Source organism: Amphibalanus amphitrite, unplaced genomic scaffold (genome assembly GCF_019059575.1).
Source record: "Amphibalanus amphitrite isolate SeventyFive unplaced genomic scaffold, NRLGWU_Aamphi_draft 001037F_arrow, whole genome shotgun sequence".
Taxonomy (NCBI): domain Eukaryota; kingdom Metazoa; phylum Arthropoda; class Thecostraca; order Balanomorpha; family Balanidae; genus Amphibalanus; species Amphibalanus amphitrite.
Window position 1 is genome coordinate 13245 of NW_024882531.1, and position 19043 is coordinate 32287.

At 47.6% G+C, this 19043-nt stretch overlaps 1 protein-coding gene across 1 annotated transcript; it reads left to right on the top strand.

Moving 5' to 3' along the window:
• Nucleotides 1-10234: 10234 nt before the first annotated feature.
• Nucleotides 10235-15310, top strand: LOC122369466 (protein atonal homolog 1-like). The gene is made up of 2 exons (XM_043344241.1): nt 10235-10396; nt 14105-15310. The coding sequence occupies exons 1-2, from the start codon at nt 10376-10378 to the stop codon at nt 14726-14728; spliced, it is 645 nt and encodes a 214-aa protein (XP_043200176.1). The 5' UTR covers nt 10235-10375; the 3' UTR covers nt 14729-15310.
• Nucleotides 15311-19043: the final 3733 nt, after the last annotated feature.

Genomic DNA, 19043 nt, shown 5'->3' on the forward strand with positions numbered 1-19043 from the left:
GGTGCATGGTAAACTGTCGGCGAATGCCGTGAGCTCACGCCATGGTGTTAACAAAACCCGTTTGAAGTTTGAACTAATAACAGCACAGCTCATGAGCTGAAAGGGGTAGTTCGGCGTGCATAATTGATATTTGCCAGCTTTTATTTAAGTTTTTGTTACTTTAATTTTTAATGTGAAGGACGGTTCTCCCTTAGTGAGGTGAGAAAGTTACGTGAGATGATCCACTAAAGCTCTGTTTCAATCAGTAGAATTCGCTGTTCAGGTGGTCTCGAATCTGCCATTTCAGTTTTATTGATTTAGTGCATGCATTCAGTAGGTATCTCATTGGAGTTTTTTCTAGTTTCTTGTCTTGTATTACCATCAACGTATCCAGAAATTGGCTGCGTGGTTATCCCAGGCTGCGGCCTAGTTGGCTTAGTTGGAAAGGCGACGCCCAAAGCATGTTTTCCCATAAAAAACTGCTCAGGTACTCATATTACTTGGAAAACGGGCAATTCTCGTCAATTTCAGATGCCGCGTGATGAGGACTTATGCCTCGAATGAATTTTATTTTGATAGGGGCAGAGAACATGTTCTAACCGGTAGTGGGTAGGTAACCAATGCTCGTCGCTCTGATAAGTCACATCCGCTATGACTATCCAAATCGCACCTTGGATCCGTTGGGGCGCCATTTCCCCAGCCCCCGTTCAAATCTGACCTCTCCCTCCCCTCCCTTCCCCCTATGTTCCTCCGTTTGTGTCTAAAGGAAGCCACTGGGTCCACCGGTCCGACTAAATAGCTCCGCTTCCCATCTGGTCTAACGTATGCCAGCCGCTGCTGCCGCCGCTGTCGCCGAATCTGACGAAGACAGGAAGCTCAAGATTTATCCATCTCCCCTCCCCTAATGCCCCCGCGCCGCCTCGACCGCCGTTGTCGGGCGGTTTATTGCAAAGTGGCGCGCGTGCGGCCGTCGTGGCGCAGGTGTCCGGCGGTGGCGGCAGTCTCGGCGAGACAGTGTCGTGCTGCGGCGATTAGCGCGCGCCGCAATTTGGAGGCCCCGCGCCACTCTCGCCTAGGCTGGCGGTGGCGGCGGCGGCGGCGGGCGGGGCGGCTGCTTATCTGGGCACGGGCGCGCCCAGCTGGGAGGGAGGGGTCAGAGGTGGGGCGGGACGAGGTGTCGGCGACAAATTAATAAGTAGCTTGGTTAATTGAGGGCACTTGTAGGCATGGCAGAAGTGTAAGCTAACATGTATTTTTTTTTTGCTCGGTGATTCAGATTGTTGCTCGGTGCAATAATGAATAAATGACCCGAAGTAATTTCGGCAAGTTTTGTTTGAAATCGTGTTAATCAACAACAAATCTTTAGAAATTTTAGAATAAGAACAGAAGAGCTTTTTCCACAAGTTTAGCCAACAGGAACAATCAACTTCGCAGACTATTTATCCCAAAGCCACCTCTGTCAGGATACAACCCTGCCTCCCTCGCCGCCTGATACCGCCTCTGATGACCCGACACACCCCAAACGAGCGCAATTTCCCGTGCAAAATGACCGGCTCCTGTCCAGTCAAGTGGACCACATTCCCCAACCAGTTTATATCCTCACGGAGCATCTCGTTTCATTCCCGAAAGTCACTCCCGGTCGCTACGGTAGCCGAGGTCACGACTACAAGTCGTTTGGATTGAATGACTGAAGATCGGGCAAGAGTCATCGGCAGCGGCGTCATCGACATCATCAACGTCATCGGATTCATGACGATCCGTTCGACGTCATCTGTGATCCAATGACTCGGATTCACATGGTGGCGATGACGGTTTTGATGGCGTCTGTCGGCGGCGGCGGGGGCGGCGCAGGCGATGACGTCTTACGATGTGGCCGGCAGCGGCGGGCGGCGGCGGCGGCGGCGGCGGTGGCGGCTTAATCGCCTCATTTGGCGTGGACAATTGGGGCCTACCGAGCGGACGGCCGAGGTACCCAGCGAGAGATGGCACGAGACTGGCCCAATGGGCGCGTGGGGAAGCGGTACGAGGTTTAGGAGGGCGGTTTTGCCCAGCCATTGTCATGTGTCGGAAGAGAGATACGGCTGAATTAGCTTTGAATTGTAGTAGAGTCACGACCTCTGGTAGGAAGGAAGATTGTACGCGAATGTAACTTCAAAACAGACGAGTTTTTGGATGACGGAACGCTTTGCATATTCATATGATAAATATTAGACTATTTTTTAGCAATAAGATGTATACAAAAAGGGAATGGTGCTTTACTAGAGCCTATCAGAAGCCAGAACAAGCGATAAAAAGTACGCCCTTTCCCTAATCGAGGTTAGAATTTAAACAGAGACCCGCAGGTGCGGGAAGTTAAGACTTTATTTCACCCCATTCTGAGCCCCTCCGGTCGACACGGTTTCTATCGAGGTCGGCCGAAACACGACACCGACATTTTATGCAAGACGATCCAGCGAAGCCCCAAAACGATCGGCGCACGCCTTTGGTGACGGAGTGAAAGTGGACAGAAGGAGTAGCGCATGTGGTCATGGGTTGAATACGACACAGGCCAAAATATGGTAAAATACGCAAATACAGATCAGGACCAGGGGGCGAAGGCTTCTGCTTGGACGGATAACTTCAAGGTTTTGATGGTAAAAACCGGGTATGTTTAATATGCAAAATTAAAGTAGGTGTATGCAAGTGGGTTCATACTATAGTAAAGCAAAAACGCACATTTACACAAAGTGAACAAGATCAGGTTGACTAGGCTGCACCTGCCATTCAACTGTCACTAAGTAGCTCTAACATCGCTTTACATTCAGCCGATGGAGATCGAACGGCGTCTTTCGGCTTTTGGCTCCTACATGATCTATTTTTTTCTCGCCATACTGCCAAAAGTGGAACCGGCTTTGGGAGATCGAGACACTGGCCAGGCGTGTGGAATTTCAGCTTTTTTTACCTTCCAAACAATTGCCGGATATCGTCGGATCAAGACTACTCTAGCTTTACTCAGCGTAGCTCCTGATAAAAAACCCTAGCACAACATTAATTGTATCACAAATATCCATTACCACATTTCACCCTATTAGTGGCAGGCTCCTGGCTACCCCTATTAGTGGCAGGGGGGCTGTTTACGACCCCCCTTGATATCTCGAGATCTAACGGGCCGATTTTCAAAATTCAAACGGCATTCGATTTCGCTCAACGTGATCTACATTTCTAAAAAATAAAAATTAAAAAAATGTCAATAGGGGGGTAGAGGGGGGTAAAAACGGGCAAATTGCAGATACATTTTAGACTGTTTATCACGGCCAGGTTTCTGAACCAATCTTAACGCAACTTTTGCCGATCGATAGAGAATGAACCAGGAATTCACATGGATCCTAAAAATATGCATTTTCAAAAATCATAGGCGGATACAGATCATTGAGATTGGGGTACACAAAAAGTATAGTAAATAAGGTTTTTGTTGGTACTGTTTCTAAAAAGGGTGGTAATGGTCTTGTTATGTTACAATTTTCTTATGAGAGAACGACTTCAATTGTATTGGTCATGCATAGGCGGTGTCAGGGCACCTATGTTGGGAGGTAAAACATAACCCCCCTTTTTGGACGCCTGGATCCGCCTATTATAGCAAAAACGTGTCAAAAGAGGATGCACAATAACTTTGTATATGTTATCACATGATACCTTTCATTCACTGTTCGTAAAACTGGTGCATACAGTTATAATAATCAGCATCGTGATCTTCGCCCAAATGACTCGCTTCACGAATAGGACCCCCCAATTCCCAGTGCTCTGGAGCCGCCCCTGGTAAAGTTATGAACTTGAAATTTTCAGGGAATGTGCCCAATTTAGTTTTAGGAAAAGTCAGAAAATTTCAGCATCGTAGCTTCAGCGGTTTCGGAGATATTCCCGAAAAACCTGAGGGGTGGATGAAAACAACCCCCTGCCACTAATAGGGTTCAGTCGACTATCTTAGCCTGTTTTCCAGCCATCGTGGCGTGAAAACACCGGCTACCTTACGAAAATTCCACACGAAACTCATAATCATTCGCCGTGGATAATAGCGCACGCACACGCGCAATTCTGCGTGCCAATTGTCCATCGCTCCCCTCCCCTGCTATCATACCTCTCCCCACTCCGCAATCTCTCCCCTGCAGTTACGACTGTCCTCGCCTGACCTCCCCTCCCCTATCATCCTCCCCCTCCCCTAGCACGCGCCGCCCGGCCCCCATCATTCGGGTCCTCCAAGGGGGGAGGGGTTAGGGGGGTCCGCAGGACGCAGAGGGCGCACCTGTCACCCTCAGTGACCCTACTTGTGCAGGTTCAAACCGGCTCGCTCGCCATATGTTGGCCCGCCACGTGTTTTTTCCAGGGGGCTTGCGCCGTCCGACGGACGATTAGACGCGTGCGCGCCGCTGGTCGCCTCCGCTGCGCCGGGATTGCCACTAATTTGGGCCGCCTGCGCCGCCACCGCCGCGCCCGAGGCACCTGACGCGACGGGACGAGTCTGGCGCACAAGAATGCAATTGCGGCGCGCGGCACTGCGCTGGCAATGAGGTTATTTTGGTGGAGCTCATTCGTCCAGTCTGGGATGTAATGGCCCGTCGGATTGGATAATACACGAAACCTGCAGATCTTCTGATGACACAAAGGCCTGGAAATGACCTGGTCGGGAAAGGTTGATCTACAAACTTACCAGAAATTGGTAATAAACGAAACATTGTCGTGGGTGTTCTACAAAGAAATGCAGCTTCGAAGCTTTGGTACGAATTATATGTTTCATTGTTTCTAAATTGAGTTGATACCCGAAAGTTGCTTCCTTTTATTTTAAGCGATCTTGTTCAAATGGTGCTTGGTCTTGCAGTGGGTTATCTTTCATAAACTACCCCAAATTGTTCCGCACACGGTTTCAGTTAACTCTCAATTCGCAGTTATCGTCTCTCATCCCGAACTCATTTCCCCGCACCACCGAAACCAACACCAGTCCTCTCCCGTTTCCAGTCCAGTCAGCGCGGCGGGGTGAGAGTTTCCTCGTCCATTTCCACAACTGTCCTCTGCTCTGTCATCCCCCGGTCGCCGACTGTCCTGTCACTACGAATCCTGTCCTGTCACTACGAATTCTGTCCTGTCACTATGTCATTTGACCGACACGTTCCCCATAGTCGCCCGATCCGGCCTCTGACCTCTGGGCATTCTGGGTCAACGAGGCCAATCAGCCGTCTGACCGCAGGGTGTCAGCCAATCAGCTGTCTGGCCGGAGGGCGGCGGCCAATCAGCGTGCAGCAGTAAGCTGATGAGCTGTACCACGGTCGCAGCATCGCAGAATGACAATGCTGCAGAGAGTAACATGATAGCGGCAAAGATGCTGGCTGGGAACTGGGATGGAGGTGCGGGTAATCGCAAAGACGTAGAGGATTCTGAGCTTGAAATGCCAGAATGCTTTTGTTAGTTAAATGAATGTAAATCATACGAAAAGAAACGTTCTATGTCTTTGGGTAACCATGTCGTGCTTGTGCCTGCCTTTTTTGTATACATAGGTACACCGCTCTAAGTAATGGTTTATCTCTGCAGCTTTTAACCGTTTTGTTTCATTATTTTAGCACAATAAATCCGTGTAACATCATGTCACATTATCGGTCAACCTTTTGATTAAAGTCAGCAAATGAATATGCTCATAAATGAAAGCACATCGAATCAGGGTTTGGCATGCCAATGCGGCTAACGCTAGTGCTTCGAAAGCAGCTCGCTTATAGAAATTACGTGACATGGGTGACAAAAGCGAGTTGCATCGCGTGACACCAGCGAAAATAACAGAGGCGGCAAATGTGGAATGGAGTTCACACGTGCCAACTTTGAGCTCCAGTCCGTCATTCAGCTCAATGACGGGTCTTGAGTTAGTCTATGTGGGTCGGGCCGCGAGGTATGAGCAGACCCTAAGTTGAAAATAATTCCCGTTGTTACACAAGTCAATCTACCGTCACATAGAATCAAACTAAATAGTTCGATGGCACGAGACTGCTAAGAAGCATGGGTTTCTCTGCACATAAACATAATCATACATGCAAATTTTATTGAAATATTGCACTAAATTCTAGTCATACAAGGTCATATTGTTGGTTGTGTGCAAATATGAGAGATCACTTAAGGCCTCGTTTACATCATTTTGAAATGAGTGAAAGGAAAATGCCGTGCTAAACATTAGAATATAATATACGATCCCGAAATAGCTTCCATGCTTAGCATACAATTAATGCAATTTATTTTTATCAAAACATACACGGCATGATGTCCCAAGGGTCGGTAAGCAACTGCCTTGGGGAACAGGCAACTATTGACTGTAATTTCGGAGGCCAGCATTTGATTAGTCCTATTACATTTGAACCAATAAATGGAAGCTGGGTATAGGTGAAAAAGGAGTGCGAGAAAACCGTCCTGGCAGCCAAGTGGAAAACCGGAAAGACGAAGAGGTGAGACCGGTTCGAGCCGCTTCACCGCTCGCTGTTTCTTTCGCTCCCTATATAGGACCTTGTTTCGCTCCCCCGTAGGTGACCTATAGAGGCGCGGCGGTGGCTGCGTTTCAAGCTAGCTGAGAAGGCACAGAAAGTGACCAACCTCAGAAGAAAAACCCAGCTGACCTGTATAATAACAAGTGAAGAAAATCGCACACCTCCGAGGACCCCAAGATGATTGAGCCTCTTCATGAAAATCATCTCTTGTAGGATCCGTGTCCGACAAGACGATACACATCGGCTCAAGGGGTAAATGAACATCTCCCGACACCCTATCTGGTTCAAACATATTAACTCGTGCGATGTATACAGCTGCACCGCCGCGATAAGGGTCAAATGAGCTGGTTTTACGTTTGGGAATCTGTTTGACGTCATCGGTACAGAAATACTGCCGCTGTCAGCACACAACGGGGTGAGCAGAACACAATTATTTGCACGGTTTCGGCCATAAACCGTGGGGTAATTGGCTTCTAATCGTGACATGGTATGTCAGCCAATATTGATGGGAAATTTAGAGTTCCGGTGGTTATGCATGGCCAAGCACATTGGCTGTAGTTTTTTTTTAATAAAAGCAGTTTCATTTTTGAAGGGTGTGTGACGAAACAGAGCACCGCTGTTTTTGAAAGCTCCGCTTTTAAAGTCTGTTTATTATTCACTGTTCACGTAAAGCCAAAAGTTTTGTTTGTTTCCATTTTTCAAGCTACTCTAAACTCCATTACATATCTGAGGAGTTTGATCATCTATGAGATTCACAAGTCAAAAAAAGAAAGACAGCTTCCCGCAATAAAAACAAAAGCATTCAACCAAACCAAATCGTGATTCACATAAAATCTAGTGTCATACTTCAATAAGCAATCGTACTCCAATAGACACCAGTAACGCAGGACCAACTTGTACCAACAATCAAACTCCTGGCACTAACAATCAGATTTCAACTCGCACCAGCCATTGGCATCCAACTTACATCACCAACATTCTGACTCCGCTTGGCGGCAAAGCTCCGGTAACAACAGTACTGGGCAGGTGGTAAATGAATTAATCGGGATCGTACATCTGCGCTGCGGTCACCACATTCACAATTACCATCCTTCAGAGCGCTGTAGAGGCGGGCAGTGCATCACCAGGCCGCATTATCAATGACACCATAATCTGAGCACGGGAGGGGGAGAGGGGGAGAGAGGGAGGAGGGAAAGGAAGGGTGGAAACAGGCCAGCAACAACACGAGACTGGAGATCAGCGGGGGTTGTGATATTTGGGGGAGAATAGTCAACAGTGGCGCATGACGGGCAGGGAAGTGGATAAAAAATTAGATCCGAAAGTCAAATATCATATCGCCGCCACCCGTCTAGACAATCACTGGCACGTGATATTTGCACATAGTTTTCCTGAAATAATGTGCCCTGAGTTTCCAACAGCAGACCTTGCAAAGACCGCCATATTCGAAAATATCATTCTTGATGAATGAAATGGATGTAGAAGGGCAGACGTCAAAGTGGCTTGTATTGGTTGAAGTTTTTTCTCAAATAAAAACGGTTTCTTTTTTAATAAAATGTGATGAAAGAGAACGCCGCTGATTTAAAAAGATCCGACTTTAAAATATGTTTGCTTTAAAATCTCGTTCTTTCAATGTTAAAGCGATGTTCACTGATGAAAAAGTACCTAGGCCAAAGACGTTTGAACGTGTGCAGTCCGGCACTGGTAAGGCCTAACATCACTTTCCAATAAGATGCTGAAGATTGCCAAAAAATAACAGTTTTCCCTCCTTACCTATTTTTTTTTTCGTGGCCTCACAATAAGGACAATTTTCAAACGTATTTGTAACACTTCAGCTCAAATATATGAGTTATGAGTCACGTCGATTTACTGTCTCAGTTTGGACGCTCGAAGCAAAATTCTTCGGTAAAACATGAATATGAGATAAATACGTTCATTAGCTGTAGCACTGCGCTCAACTTAGCTCAGCTCTATCAGAGGCACTTTCTCACGACTCTGTTCCATTCAATTGTTAATAACCATATGTTACATGATGTAAGCAGATCAATGAATGACTTAGTGCCGAACATTAAATAACACTTCAACAGCGGGCGATACATACACCAATCATCTATCTGCGTTCTGTTATTGATTATCTAAACCCCTCAGTAAATCGCTCGTCATTTATTGGTAACCGATTTTAGTATTCATGATCAGTTTCATATCATAACCACCGATCACGATAGAAAATTACGTCCTGGGAAAACAAATAATGTCTTATGGCGCACCGCCCCATTCTGTCATTGGATTATCTTCTCTCCGAAAATCACCGGTAATTATATGATGCAAGCAGAAATTCGTTTCGCCCCGTCGTTTTACACTGACTGTTTTTTTTTAACAGTGCGCGCGCGCAATGCAGCTGCAATCCCCACAGAAATGTTGAACAGATTGTTAAACGCAGCCACGGCTACAATAAAGTCAAATTATTTCTCTAACGGCCGGTCCAGAATAAATCTCTCACTTCCTGCCACGCGCCCTGATTTCTGGAGGGCACCCCCTCCAGACCACCTGCACGGGGGGGGGGGGGGCGACAGATGCTGTGCGGCAAGCAGCAGATGTCAGAAGCACATCCACAATCCGTGCCCTGGGGCGGCGCCGACGGCAGTAAGACTTCACATCGAGCATTGGCTGACGGACATGATGGCTAAAGAGCAGTTCACACGGCTAAAGAGCAGTTCACACCGTGGCCATGTATCGTGCGGTGATCAGCTGACTAATCCTGTGCCCCGAGGCTAAACGGTGGCTGAGCGACCCGGGTTGTGGGCGGCAGCAACTGGGGGCGGTTAGCGCGGTGGTGGAGGGGTCAAAAGGTCACCAATGCCAGCATGCAGGGATCAGAGGGTTAGCAGGTGTGAGGATGTGAGTCAGCCGACAATCTGTGAGGCACGTGGAATCCGGGAGCAGGGAGCTCTAAAGATTACGCCTAGATGAGCTTCAGAAAATTATGGTAAATAACAGAGACATCGCTGACATTCACCCTGAAAAATAAAAAACGCTCAACTACTGTAACTTTGCAGTGCACGCTGCACTCGATCATTGATGCGTGTTCAAAAAACTTGTTAGATGAATAAACTTTTAAACAGGTTGTTTAGCACATACTTATTATCTTTTCTCTAAAGACAAAATGATCGCTTCGATTTGAACTTACCTGTAAGAGAAACTCCGCAACCTGAATTAAGCTTTTCTAACCAAGAAGCAGGCAGTGTTTCTAGCTTATTTGAAAGTGGCTGATTTGTTGAACTTCTAGTCAGCACATGGTCCTGACTGATAACAATTAGCTCCAAACAAAACAACACAGCATCACTTTCTCCTGTCACCTATTTCAAATCCTTGACCACATCTCCCTGCCAAAATAGTACCAGTCACGCACGAGCAGCTTTCGGCCGTAACCCGAGCGTCGCGCCTTGATAGTTTGCCGATCGGGCCCGTCCCGATTATAACCCTCCCCTCTCCCTTCCCTCTGTCATCACATTGCGGGGACAGCGCGCGAACCACGAGTGACGACGGCGACGGCGCGCGCTGGGGGTGGCTGGGGGGGGGGGGGAGGAGCGAGGGGGAGGCCAGCTCCCGTAATTGGGGTGACGGCTGGCGGCTGGGCACGTGAGCGTGCCAGCTGACGCCGCCGAAGCCGGCCACCTTCGACGGAAAGGTTCGGCCAGTTCCCTCATTCTCGGCGAAGAGGAAAGAACTGGAGGACCTGGTGCCAGGACGAAACTTGGTGGAGAGTTGACTCATTCCAGAGTGACGAAGTAGATCTTGAGGTGTTAGAAGTTGTCTGGAGAAGAAAGGGTACCTGTGAGGCTCTCGGGGAAAGGTGTGGTTCGTTTTGCAAGAGTGTTTCGCAAGAGGAACCCTCGGTGGAGTCTATGGGAGAACTGACAGCTCAGGTGAGGCTCAAAACTGTTGTTTGTGTCGTTCTATCGCAAGATATTTCATTCTTGTTTAGGTATGCCTAATTACAAGAAGTAATCTTGTATAAACGTTATACTAAGACTCGTTAATGATTTGTGTGCTAGTTCTGAGCTTTCGATCGTGTTTTTAGTTAGACATTCTGAAAGCTGAAACTGGGAGCAAGGAATTCGTTTCGAGCAAAAACATCTTAGTGCAATGAATGTTGATTTTTTGCTCGCGGACAGTCTTGAAGAATAAAAAATTACTCAGCTAAGGACAGTTAACAAATATTTCTTTTATACCAATACAAGAGTGCTTCTGTCTTGTATCGTTACCCTACACATGTAAGCAAAGAAAAACAGCTCATTGCTGCATTATACAATAATTTACTGCAAACTACACATCTGCATTGTCCTCGTTCAGCCCCCAGCAGGCACCCTGGCCATCCCACTATCTCTGAAATGACCTGGCCCACTAGCTTGTTGTCCGCGGTCGCAGGGGGCGGTCCCATTTGGAGCCGGTCACACTTCATCGAGCCCTGTTTTCAGCACAGCCTCTAACCTGGCGACACACCATTTCTGGCCCCCCCGGCGGCACCCCGAAACAGGCGGGCCACTTCAGAAGCACCGGCTCACCCCGGGAGCTCCAATAATGGGATGGCATCCCTGGACCGTCCGGCCGACCCACTGGGGCCCGCTGGGATCCCACCGGGACCCGTGGGGACCGAGTGGTGACCAGTAGGAGCACAAGCCCCAGCGGGGGTCCCGCTCGGGCCCCGCAGGGGTCGGCGGTCCCTGCGGGGGTCTCCGGCGGGCCACGATAGGTGTTATGATAGCCAGCTAGCCCGTGGAGTCCCTTGAAGTATGGCACGTGTTATGGTCCTGCTGAGATCGACCTATAGGTGTTTGATATGGTCGGTGTAGAGTGCAGTCCCGTGGAGTTTATGGAGGGAAGACAATTGACCAGTGAGGGGATGCTAAACTGCGTGTGATTGCATTGAAAACGAGATGCACTCATGAAAAGTGGGGCGATTATACGAGGGCAGAGCTGGCAAATATTTCTTGGGCTAGTTCCTCTAAATTTGGTGGTTTAATTACGCAGCCTAGCAACACAGCATCGTAAGGAAAAACTGGGTCACCTGGTATATAGTAGGTACTGAAAAAATTACTGATTTAATTACCCGCTAGGGGAAGTTGGGGCAATGCCGGAGTTGGGGCAAAGCCGAAATTCGAGATATTTCTAAAACCGTACGACATGGATGCCACGTCTCAGTGATGCTCTGAAGCTTAAGTGACTACCAATTATCGCATGTTTGTTACGAGTCGTCATTTGGAATACTTCGGCTGTGAGGGCGCCAAAAGCGTTTTCAATGTACGTTTCCCTTGTACTACATGCGCCTTTGAAGCTGCATTTCTTACTCATTATGCTACCGTTTGTCTGGTCAATTCGGTCAAGTAATCTTCAGCATGTCTTTGCATAAGCCTATTTGAAATTTATGCAGCACGTTTAAAAGTTATGGGCCTGCAAATGAAAGTATGGCTGGCTGGGGTAATGCCGAAAACGTGCAATTACGCACGTTAACCCTCGCCCGTAAACGGCGATCTGCCACCTTCGCCCATGCAGGGGGGGGGGGGTTGGTGCGACCCCCCCTTGGCGTTTGAAAACGGAGCGTTGTAGAGCTTAGCGGAAAAGACCAACGGATTGCTCTCGCCGAGATCTCGCGATTGGTGGTATATTTTTTGGTCCTAGGTCAACATTTGACCTACTTTTGACCGGTCAAAGGTCAAATTTTCGGAAAAATAGACTTTTTTTCAACTTTCCGCGGCGATTGCGGCAAAACGGTGGGCGATATCGACTTGAAACCTTCACTATCGTGTTCCTTGATCAATTCTCTATCGTTTGGTATGTATTTCGTTTCCCTAGCTCTAAAAATGGCGCGTAGGGAGCGCCGGAAGTTGGCAAGGTCACAGTCGGCGGCAGAAATTCGAAAAATCAAAATTTAAATTTTTGAAATCTGATTGTATTTTTGGATTTGGGAGGTCCATTCGCTCCCTATAGAAGCTAATATTGCTGCATATTCCCATTGAGGTGACAAGAATTAGCAAAATAGTGGTTCGGGCGCTTTTCAAAAATAGTACCGGACGCTGTTCCTCTTGTGACGTCATAGCTCCGTAACCTGACCTGACCCGGTCAAGTTTCTTATACCATATGATAGCCAATACTTGCCCCAACATGCATGGGAAGTTTCATCACGATCTATCAACCGATGTCCGTACCACCGGCAGGAAACCTCGGGCGTTGGCACTCAGTTTGTGAAAATCCGGCCGGAGGCTGTTCCCTTTGTGACGTCATAACTCCGTGACCTGACATGACCCGGTCAAATTTTTTTTATCAAAAGATGCGCAAGGTTTGCCCCATAAGGTACTCAAAATTTGGCGGCGCTGCGCGCCGCCGTTTTTGCACTATTTCCGAAAAACCTCAGGGGGGGGGGTTGCACCAACCCCCCCCCCTACATGGGCGAGGGTTAAAGCACGCTACGTGGACTTTACTGCTGTAGAATAGCAACGCGTATTTTTAGTCAAACAAATTACACTTTCAGCCGGCACAACGGCCTGTTACCTATAAGGAATGATTTACCTAGCATTTTTTTTATTATATCACACAATTCTAACTTCCAGTGTGCACCAAGCGTCCTCAAGCTCTTAAAACGCGTGTCAGCTTTGATGAATTTTGGATAAAGTTTGAGATAAATTGGCAAAACATCAATGTCGGCATTCCTCGTAGATCATTTATCCCATTTTCGGCTTTCCCCGCAGTCCGGGGCAACGCCGAAAAGTCAGTTCTTTGATATTTTTAGTTTTTGCGCTTAACAGCATGCGAATTCATCAAATGCGCCTGGTATGTTTGAAAGACAAAAGACTGGCCTCTCGAATGACGCCAACAAGAATAGCTTATGTTGTCTACCTAGCGTGCTACGGGCGTCAGAAAAAAAGTATTCGGCGTTCCCCCAACTTCCCCTATTTCTTGCGAACATGCATATAATGATATGATCATTACTGTGACCGATTAATTTCGTCGGAAAACTGCACATAGATAAAAGTTTACGTCACCAGTACCCAAAAAAAATTTAGTTCATCTTGAACTACTATTTTGGTACTGCCTTCACCCAGGATACAAGCCTGGCACAAAACAAAATACACATATTTCTAGAAGCTGATTGACGTTAATAGTTGTAAACAAGCTGAATGATATATACTCTTTGTTGCGTGAATCAGAGCGCATGAAGGGTGTGGAAGAGGGACAAATGTGAGGCTATAGTATATTGTTCATTTTGACAAATGTTTACTTTAATGAAAAACAATATCAAATTCTTATCTGTATTCAATGTAAACGCGTTTCGATTATTTCTTTATCAATACATTGATACAATTGTATCAATGTACTGATAAAGAAATAATCGAAACGCGTTTACATTGAATACAGATAAGAATTTGATATTGTTTTTCATTAAAGTAAACAAATGTCAGGTTGTTAAGCAATAAGCCTGAGTAAAAATAATAAAATCAATAAAATGGAAATTATTTTCCTTACAACTTTGCCACACCTTTGCAAATGAATAATCAATTCCTAATCCAATGGCGGTCTTTTCGCCTTAATCTATGACTATCGAACGAGTTGAATTTATCGTGTCTCTCCCGTTTCAGATGGCGACTGATTTCGGCTGCCTGCGGCTGCACCGTCCCGAGGTGTCACGTGACTATCGTCTGCCGGTGACCGGCGCGGCACGTGACCTGACCTCTGACCGGTGCCGGGTCACCACCTGCTCGCCTCCGCCGTACCGGGCGTGCTCGCCTCCGGCATACAGGGCGTGCTCGCCTCCGGCGTACCCAGATTCCACGGGTGGACACTACAGTCAGCCCCTGTCGGAGGCGGCGAACCCCCGTCTGCCCTCCCCCGATCAGACCCACGACCCAGCGGCGCTGACCAATAGGGAGCGCAGTCTCAAGGTCACACCGCCAACCTCAGTCGCCTCAGGCACTGTGCAGGTCAAACGCGAGGGCGCGCCACCGACACTTGTGCGCGTGGCACCCGCACCGCGAACCCCCGCTCCGCGACCGTCTAAAGCGCGCCAGAATGAGGGTCTGCGCAAGAAACGGCGACTAGCGGCGAACGCCCGGGAGAGGAGGAGGATGGACAATCTGAACCAGGCTTTTGACCGCCTGAGAAGCGTGCTTCCCTCCATTGGAGATGACAGGCAGTTTTCAAAGTATGAGACACTCCAGATGGCTCAGAGCTATATCACGGCCCTGGCAGACCTACTGGGTTGAGCTGTGAGCTATGAACTGTGAGCTGTGAGCTAAGCTGGACTGAGCTTGGTTGTGCGAATTTGTGATGAGCCTTGTTTGTCTGTTTTGGGAATCGGTCAGTACTCAGCATGGAAGAAAATGCACCTGCTGGCGAAATCCCGGTGTCATTGTAGTTTGAGCAACTAGAAAGTATTAGCACAAATAGCTTGTGAAGCCCACCTGAGTCGGTTAACGTCCTAGTGCACCACCGCGAGTGTCCTGTATTATTGGCTTGTGCACCATGTTAGTGTTTGAATAGTCTCAGCACTTTTAGCCGTTGCTTATCATGTATTCAACTGTTACACTGTCTTCAGCCTGTAGCATGATCTGTCCATTGTCCGTAGAACCCCAGGTCATCCAAATGACAAGTCTTCATTTGTAGTCTCTCTTCATCGTAACAGATAACATAGTGGTTCGATAAAGGCATAAATGTAAACAAATACATGGGGGGCTGACGCAAGACGTGGATCGGAAATGCGATGGCATTGGTAAACTGTGATTGGCGTGGAACGATTTCGCGGAGCATTTATTGTGTGTGACTCTTCTGCAATCTGCATTCGTGTGAAAGTGACCATAAAATGTTTCTTCCCTGTTTCTCTCCTCTGTATGTAAGCGAAATATGTAGAGACAATGTTGCTCATGGTTGATGTTTGTAATGTGATGATGTAAATAATATTACAAAAACAACTTGAGTTTCTTCTTTGCTTCATTTTCATTTACCTTAGGAATGCCGAGAGCTTGTGGCAGCCACAGAGAACATTAAAAAACAAGAGCTGCAGACACCAATTGTCGGATATACGATTAGAATACCCAGCTCGTTGCAATCGTAAATTCAGTATATTATCTTCCAAGTAACCATACCTACACAAGGCGGCAAATCGTATTGCACCGAATTCCCTACGCAAAGCTAGAGATGCTTGGTAAATTTCTAGATAAATTCAGTCACGGAAGAGTTTCCCAAGGGAGTGTCCGCTGGAAGTGAATCTAGGCAGAATCACACCCTTTCTTGGTAGTTATTTTGTTGCAAAAGACTTCTGGTATCGTACACCCAATAAGGTATACATTTCAAAATAGATGAGCTACAATTTTATAGAATGTCGCTTTCAAAAAACGTATGCATAATTAAACGTACATTTATGACCTAATTATTACATAAATTAAGAATAATAATGAAAATGTATGTAAATATTTTGGAGAGAGAACCTTACCGAAATAAGGAAGGGGTGCAAAGTAATACTGAATATCTGCATCATCTACACGTAAATACGAGTACTACAGCATATCATTATGCATGCATAACACTTCAATATGGTTCTCATGCTTGCATGGCATAAAAAAATCTTACTTAATAAATTATAAGTCGTGTCTGCGTCCGTCAGCCTTATGTGTCTTAATGCGCCGGAACGGCGCCGCGCATCGACGTGAAATTTACTGGGCACAAACTTTGGGTGGGGCGGACCATCGTATCAAAAGATGGGCACAATCGGACCACGGGTGCGGCGTCAGCGCGTGCATCTCTGCCCCAGGCTGGCCGAGGCCGTCGCCGAGCAGAGAGCACGCGCGGTAGGCTCATTTTCTTCGCTTGCAAAACTGAGTGAAAACGATTAGAGCCAGCTCGGGAAGTCAACTCTGTGGATATCAAGAATGCAGGTTTGCGATTAGGATCGGGTATAGGCGCAGGTACAGATATTTGGTACAGGTTTCACCGGTAAATAAAATAAATTTATCATCAAGCGAGCGAAGCGAGCAATGTGCGAGCGAAGCGAGCAAACTTTCGGATCAGTAGTGCTCCTAGAAAAGCTATGCCTACCTTCTATACAATTCAGGTACGTAACTACCAAACACAACCCTACTGATATAAACATACAAGTTTTGACAACCAAACTAATGGCCCCATCAACAATATCTATCAAAACGTACAGTTATCGCGTAAACCTGTATCCTAGTATCTTATAGATATTAAATTAATGAATATGAACAGAAAACCTTGCTTCCAATAATAATAGTATCAAATCAACGTCTGCATGAAATACCAAACAAAAAAGTCCAAAACACTGGAGCTTTGATGCTAGAATTGAGAACACCCAGCCTGGCGCCGTGCCCAGACTGAGCCCACCTGACAAGGCGCCGACAAACCACAGGATACCGGTGAGTTAGTTGACAGCCTTTCACCAAACCCTCACCAGCCACCCAGCAGTCAAACATGAGCCTCTGAGCCCTCCTTTGAGTGATACCCCTGTTTGCCAGCCGCACCGCACAAACCACCAACCACAAAACGGCCTAAAGACGCAATAAGCGGGCCCAAACGAGGCCTAAAGACACCACACCGCCCCATGCGCGTCTCGGCCCGCCTATACAAACCTCAAAACCCCAGCATCGCCGACACACTAATAGAAACTGGACCGGTGTTTTACGCATTCAAATTGACCCCTCCAGAGCGTGGTATCTTATTTACCTCTTGCTTGTGTCCTTGGCGGAGCGTCTCAACGGCTTCCAACCAGCCAGACCGACGCCGGGGAGTTGTGAGCGACGCTTCTCCTCACAGCGTCGCGCCGAGCCGCGCACGCCGCTTTGCGCGTAAATTGGCGCACGAGACAATAAGTGGCGCGCTTAATTGTCGCTGATTAGGCGTCTGGGGGCGACGGGAGGCGGCGCTGCCGGCGAGCAGTGCGCCGCTGGTGGGCGGTTCCTTTTGTAGCCCGGCTGTAAGTCACGCTTGATGTCATATTTGGACTTGGGGCGAGGTTGAGGCGCCGGAGGGGTACGCTGGGGGGGGGGGCGAGATTTGAAGAGCGGGATGTGCGAGTGATGGCCACTTAATTATCGTTAAATGATGAGGTGTGCGTAGTAAAACGGTAGTAATGATGTTAGAACGGGTGCCGCAGAATGCCGACAACACGTGCAGACCGAGTTTTTTTTTATTTTTATCCAAAACTTCAATGTGCCGTTTTATGCGATTACGTACAGCGTCAATAAAAACAGCTTCTAACAGCCAGAAGGGCTAAAGCAAGGGGAAAAACAGCCTTATTTGATGCGATATCAACATAAGAAAAGCATCACTAAACATTTGGGTCCTTTGTAGTTGTATGATGCATTCCATTTGGAAGACATCAGTCTCGTTATGTGAACTTCATAGACGCCGCATTTCAGGCGCTCATGCTAAAATAACACCAGATAATCTTCAATCCCACTTTCCCAGACGAGCTCCACAGCATCCTCGTGCTTTCCAACTGTCGAAAATCGCAGTGTGCCTTGCCCTGGCAAATACAGCTAAAAGAAACAATGACACGAGGCATTCGGCCAGTCAACGAGAGTTTACGACTGACTGGGTTTGGTATCAAGTGTCGCATTGTTTGCCAAGTGGTATTTCATGGTATCTTTCGGTGGTGGTATTGAACACACATTTCCCACGTATTGGGAATCCACACAAATGATCGTTGGTGTACCTAAGGTGATCGGAAGCCGAGAAATAGCAGGAAGTCCGGAGATAGCGGAAGGCTAGTGATAGTGGCATACGCGGAAATGCAGTCTCCGCACGAAGCGCCGCGCAGGTAGTGGTGTTAGTGACGTATGTCGCGATGCAGTCACGCGCCACGCAGGTGGTAATCTGGTGTTAGAGACCCATCCTACGTTGCAGTCACCGCCTGAATCGTGGGGATACGTTTGAGGATTGGAGTCAGACAAATGTAGAAGCCAGTCACTACCGAGTGCTGAATGGAACTGCTGCCATGGGTGTTACCGAGTGCTGAATGGAACTGCTGCCATGGGTGTATAGTTTCACCGCGACATTTTGCTATACTGTTATGACATTTGATTTGATAGTTTCCGAATAGCTTTTATAGAAGGAGTGTGAATAACGGTATACAAGCTGGGTTTGAGTAAGCGCATACAAACTTTAAGCTTAGCTTATACTATGCTTCCAGCAAAAAATAAATGCATAACTGAATTAAAACACCTGAGCGCAGCTCCCTGCAGTAGCGGCACCTGTTTCCACCTCGATTCCCCATTACCGCTTCCTGGTCCACTCCCGCCCAAATATCCGTCAACACACCACCCCACACGCGCCCCACATTTCCCCCATTCTCCTTCCGTGTGCCGAAAACCATTAGCACGTATTATAAAGCCATCACCGAGCTATTTCATTGATTGTCGACCATTAGACGGGCCAGGTCACGACCTCTGCTGCCCGGAGGCGCCCTAAGCCTTACAGCACGGGTTAGTTGTGCTGACCAACCATTCAGTGGCACAACACGTTAGTTTCCGGCTGGGATAATCCCGCCCAAATCCCGCCTCGGGC

Coding starts and splice junctions, on each gene's coding strand:
- LOC122369466 (XM_043344241.1), top strand. CDS start 10,376: ATGGGAGAACTGACAGCTCAG. Junction 10,397..14,104: donor TGGGAGAACTGACAGCTCAG/GTGAGGCTCAAA, acceptor CTCCCGTTTCAG/ATGGCGACTGATTTCGGCTG.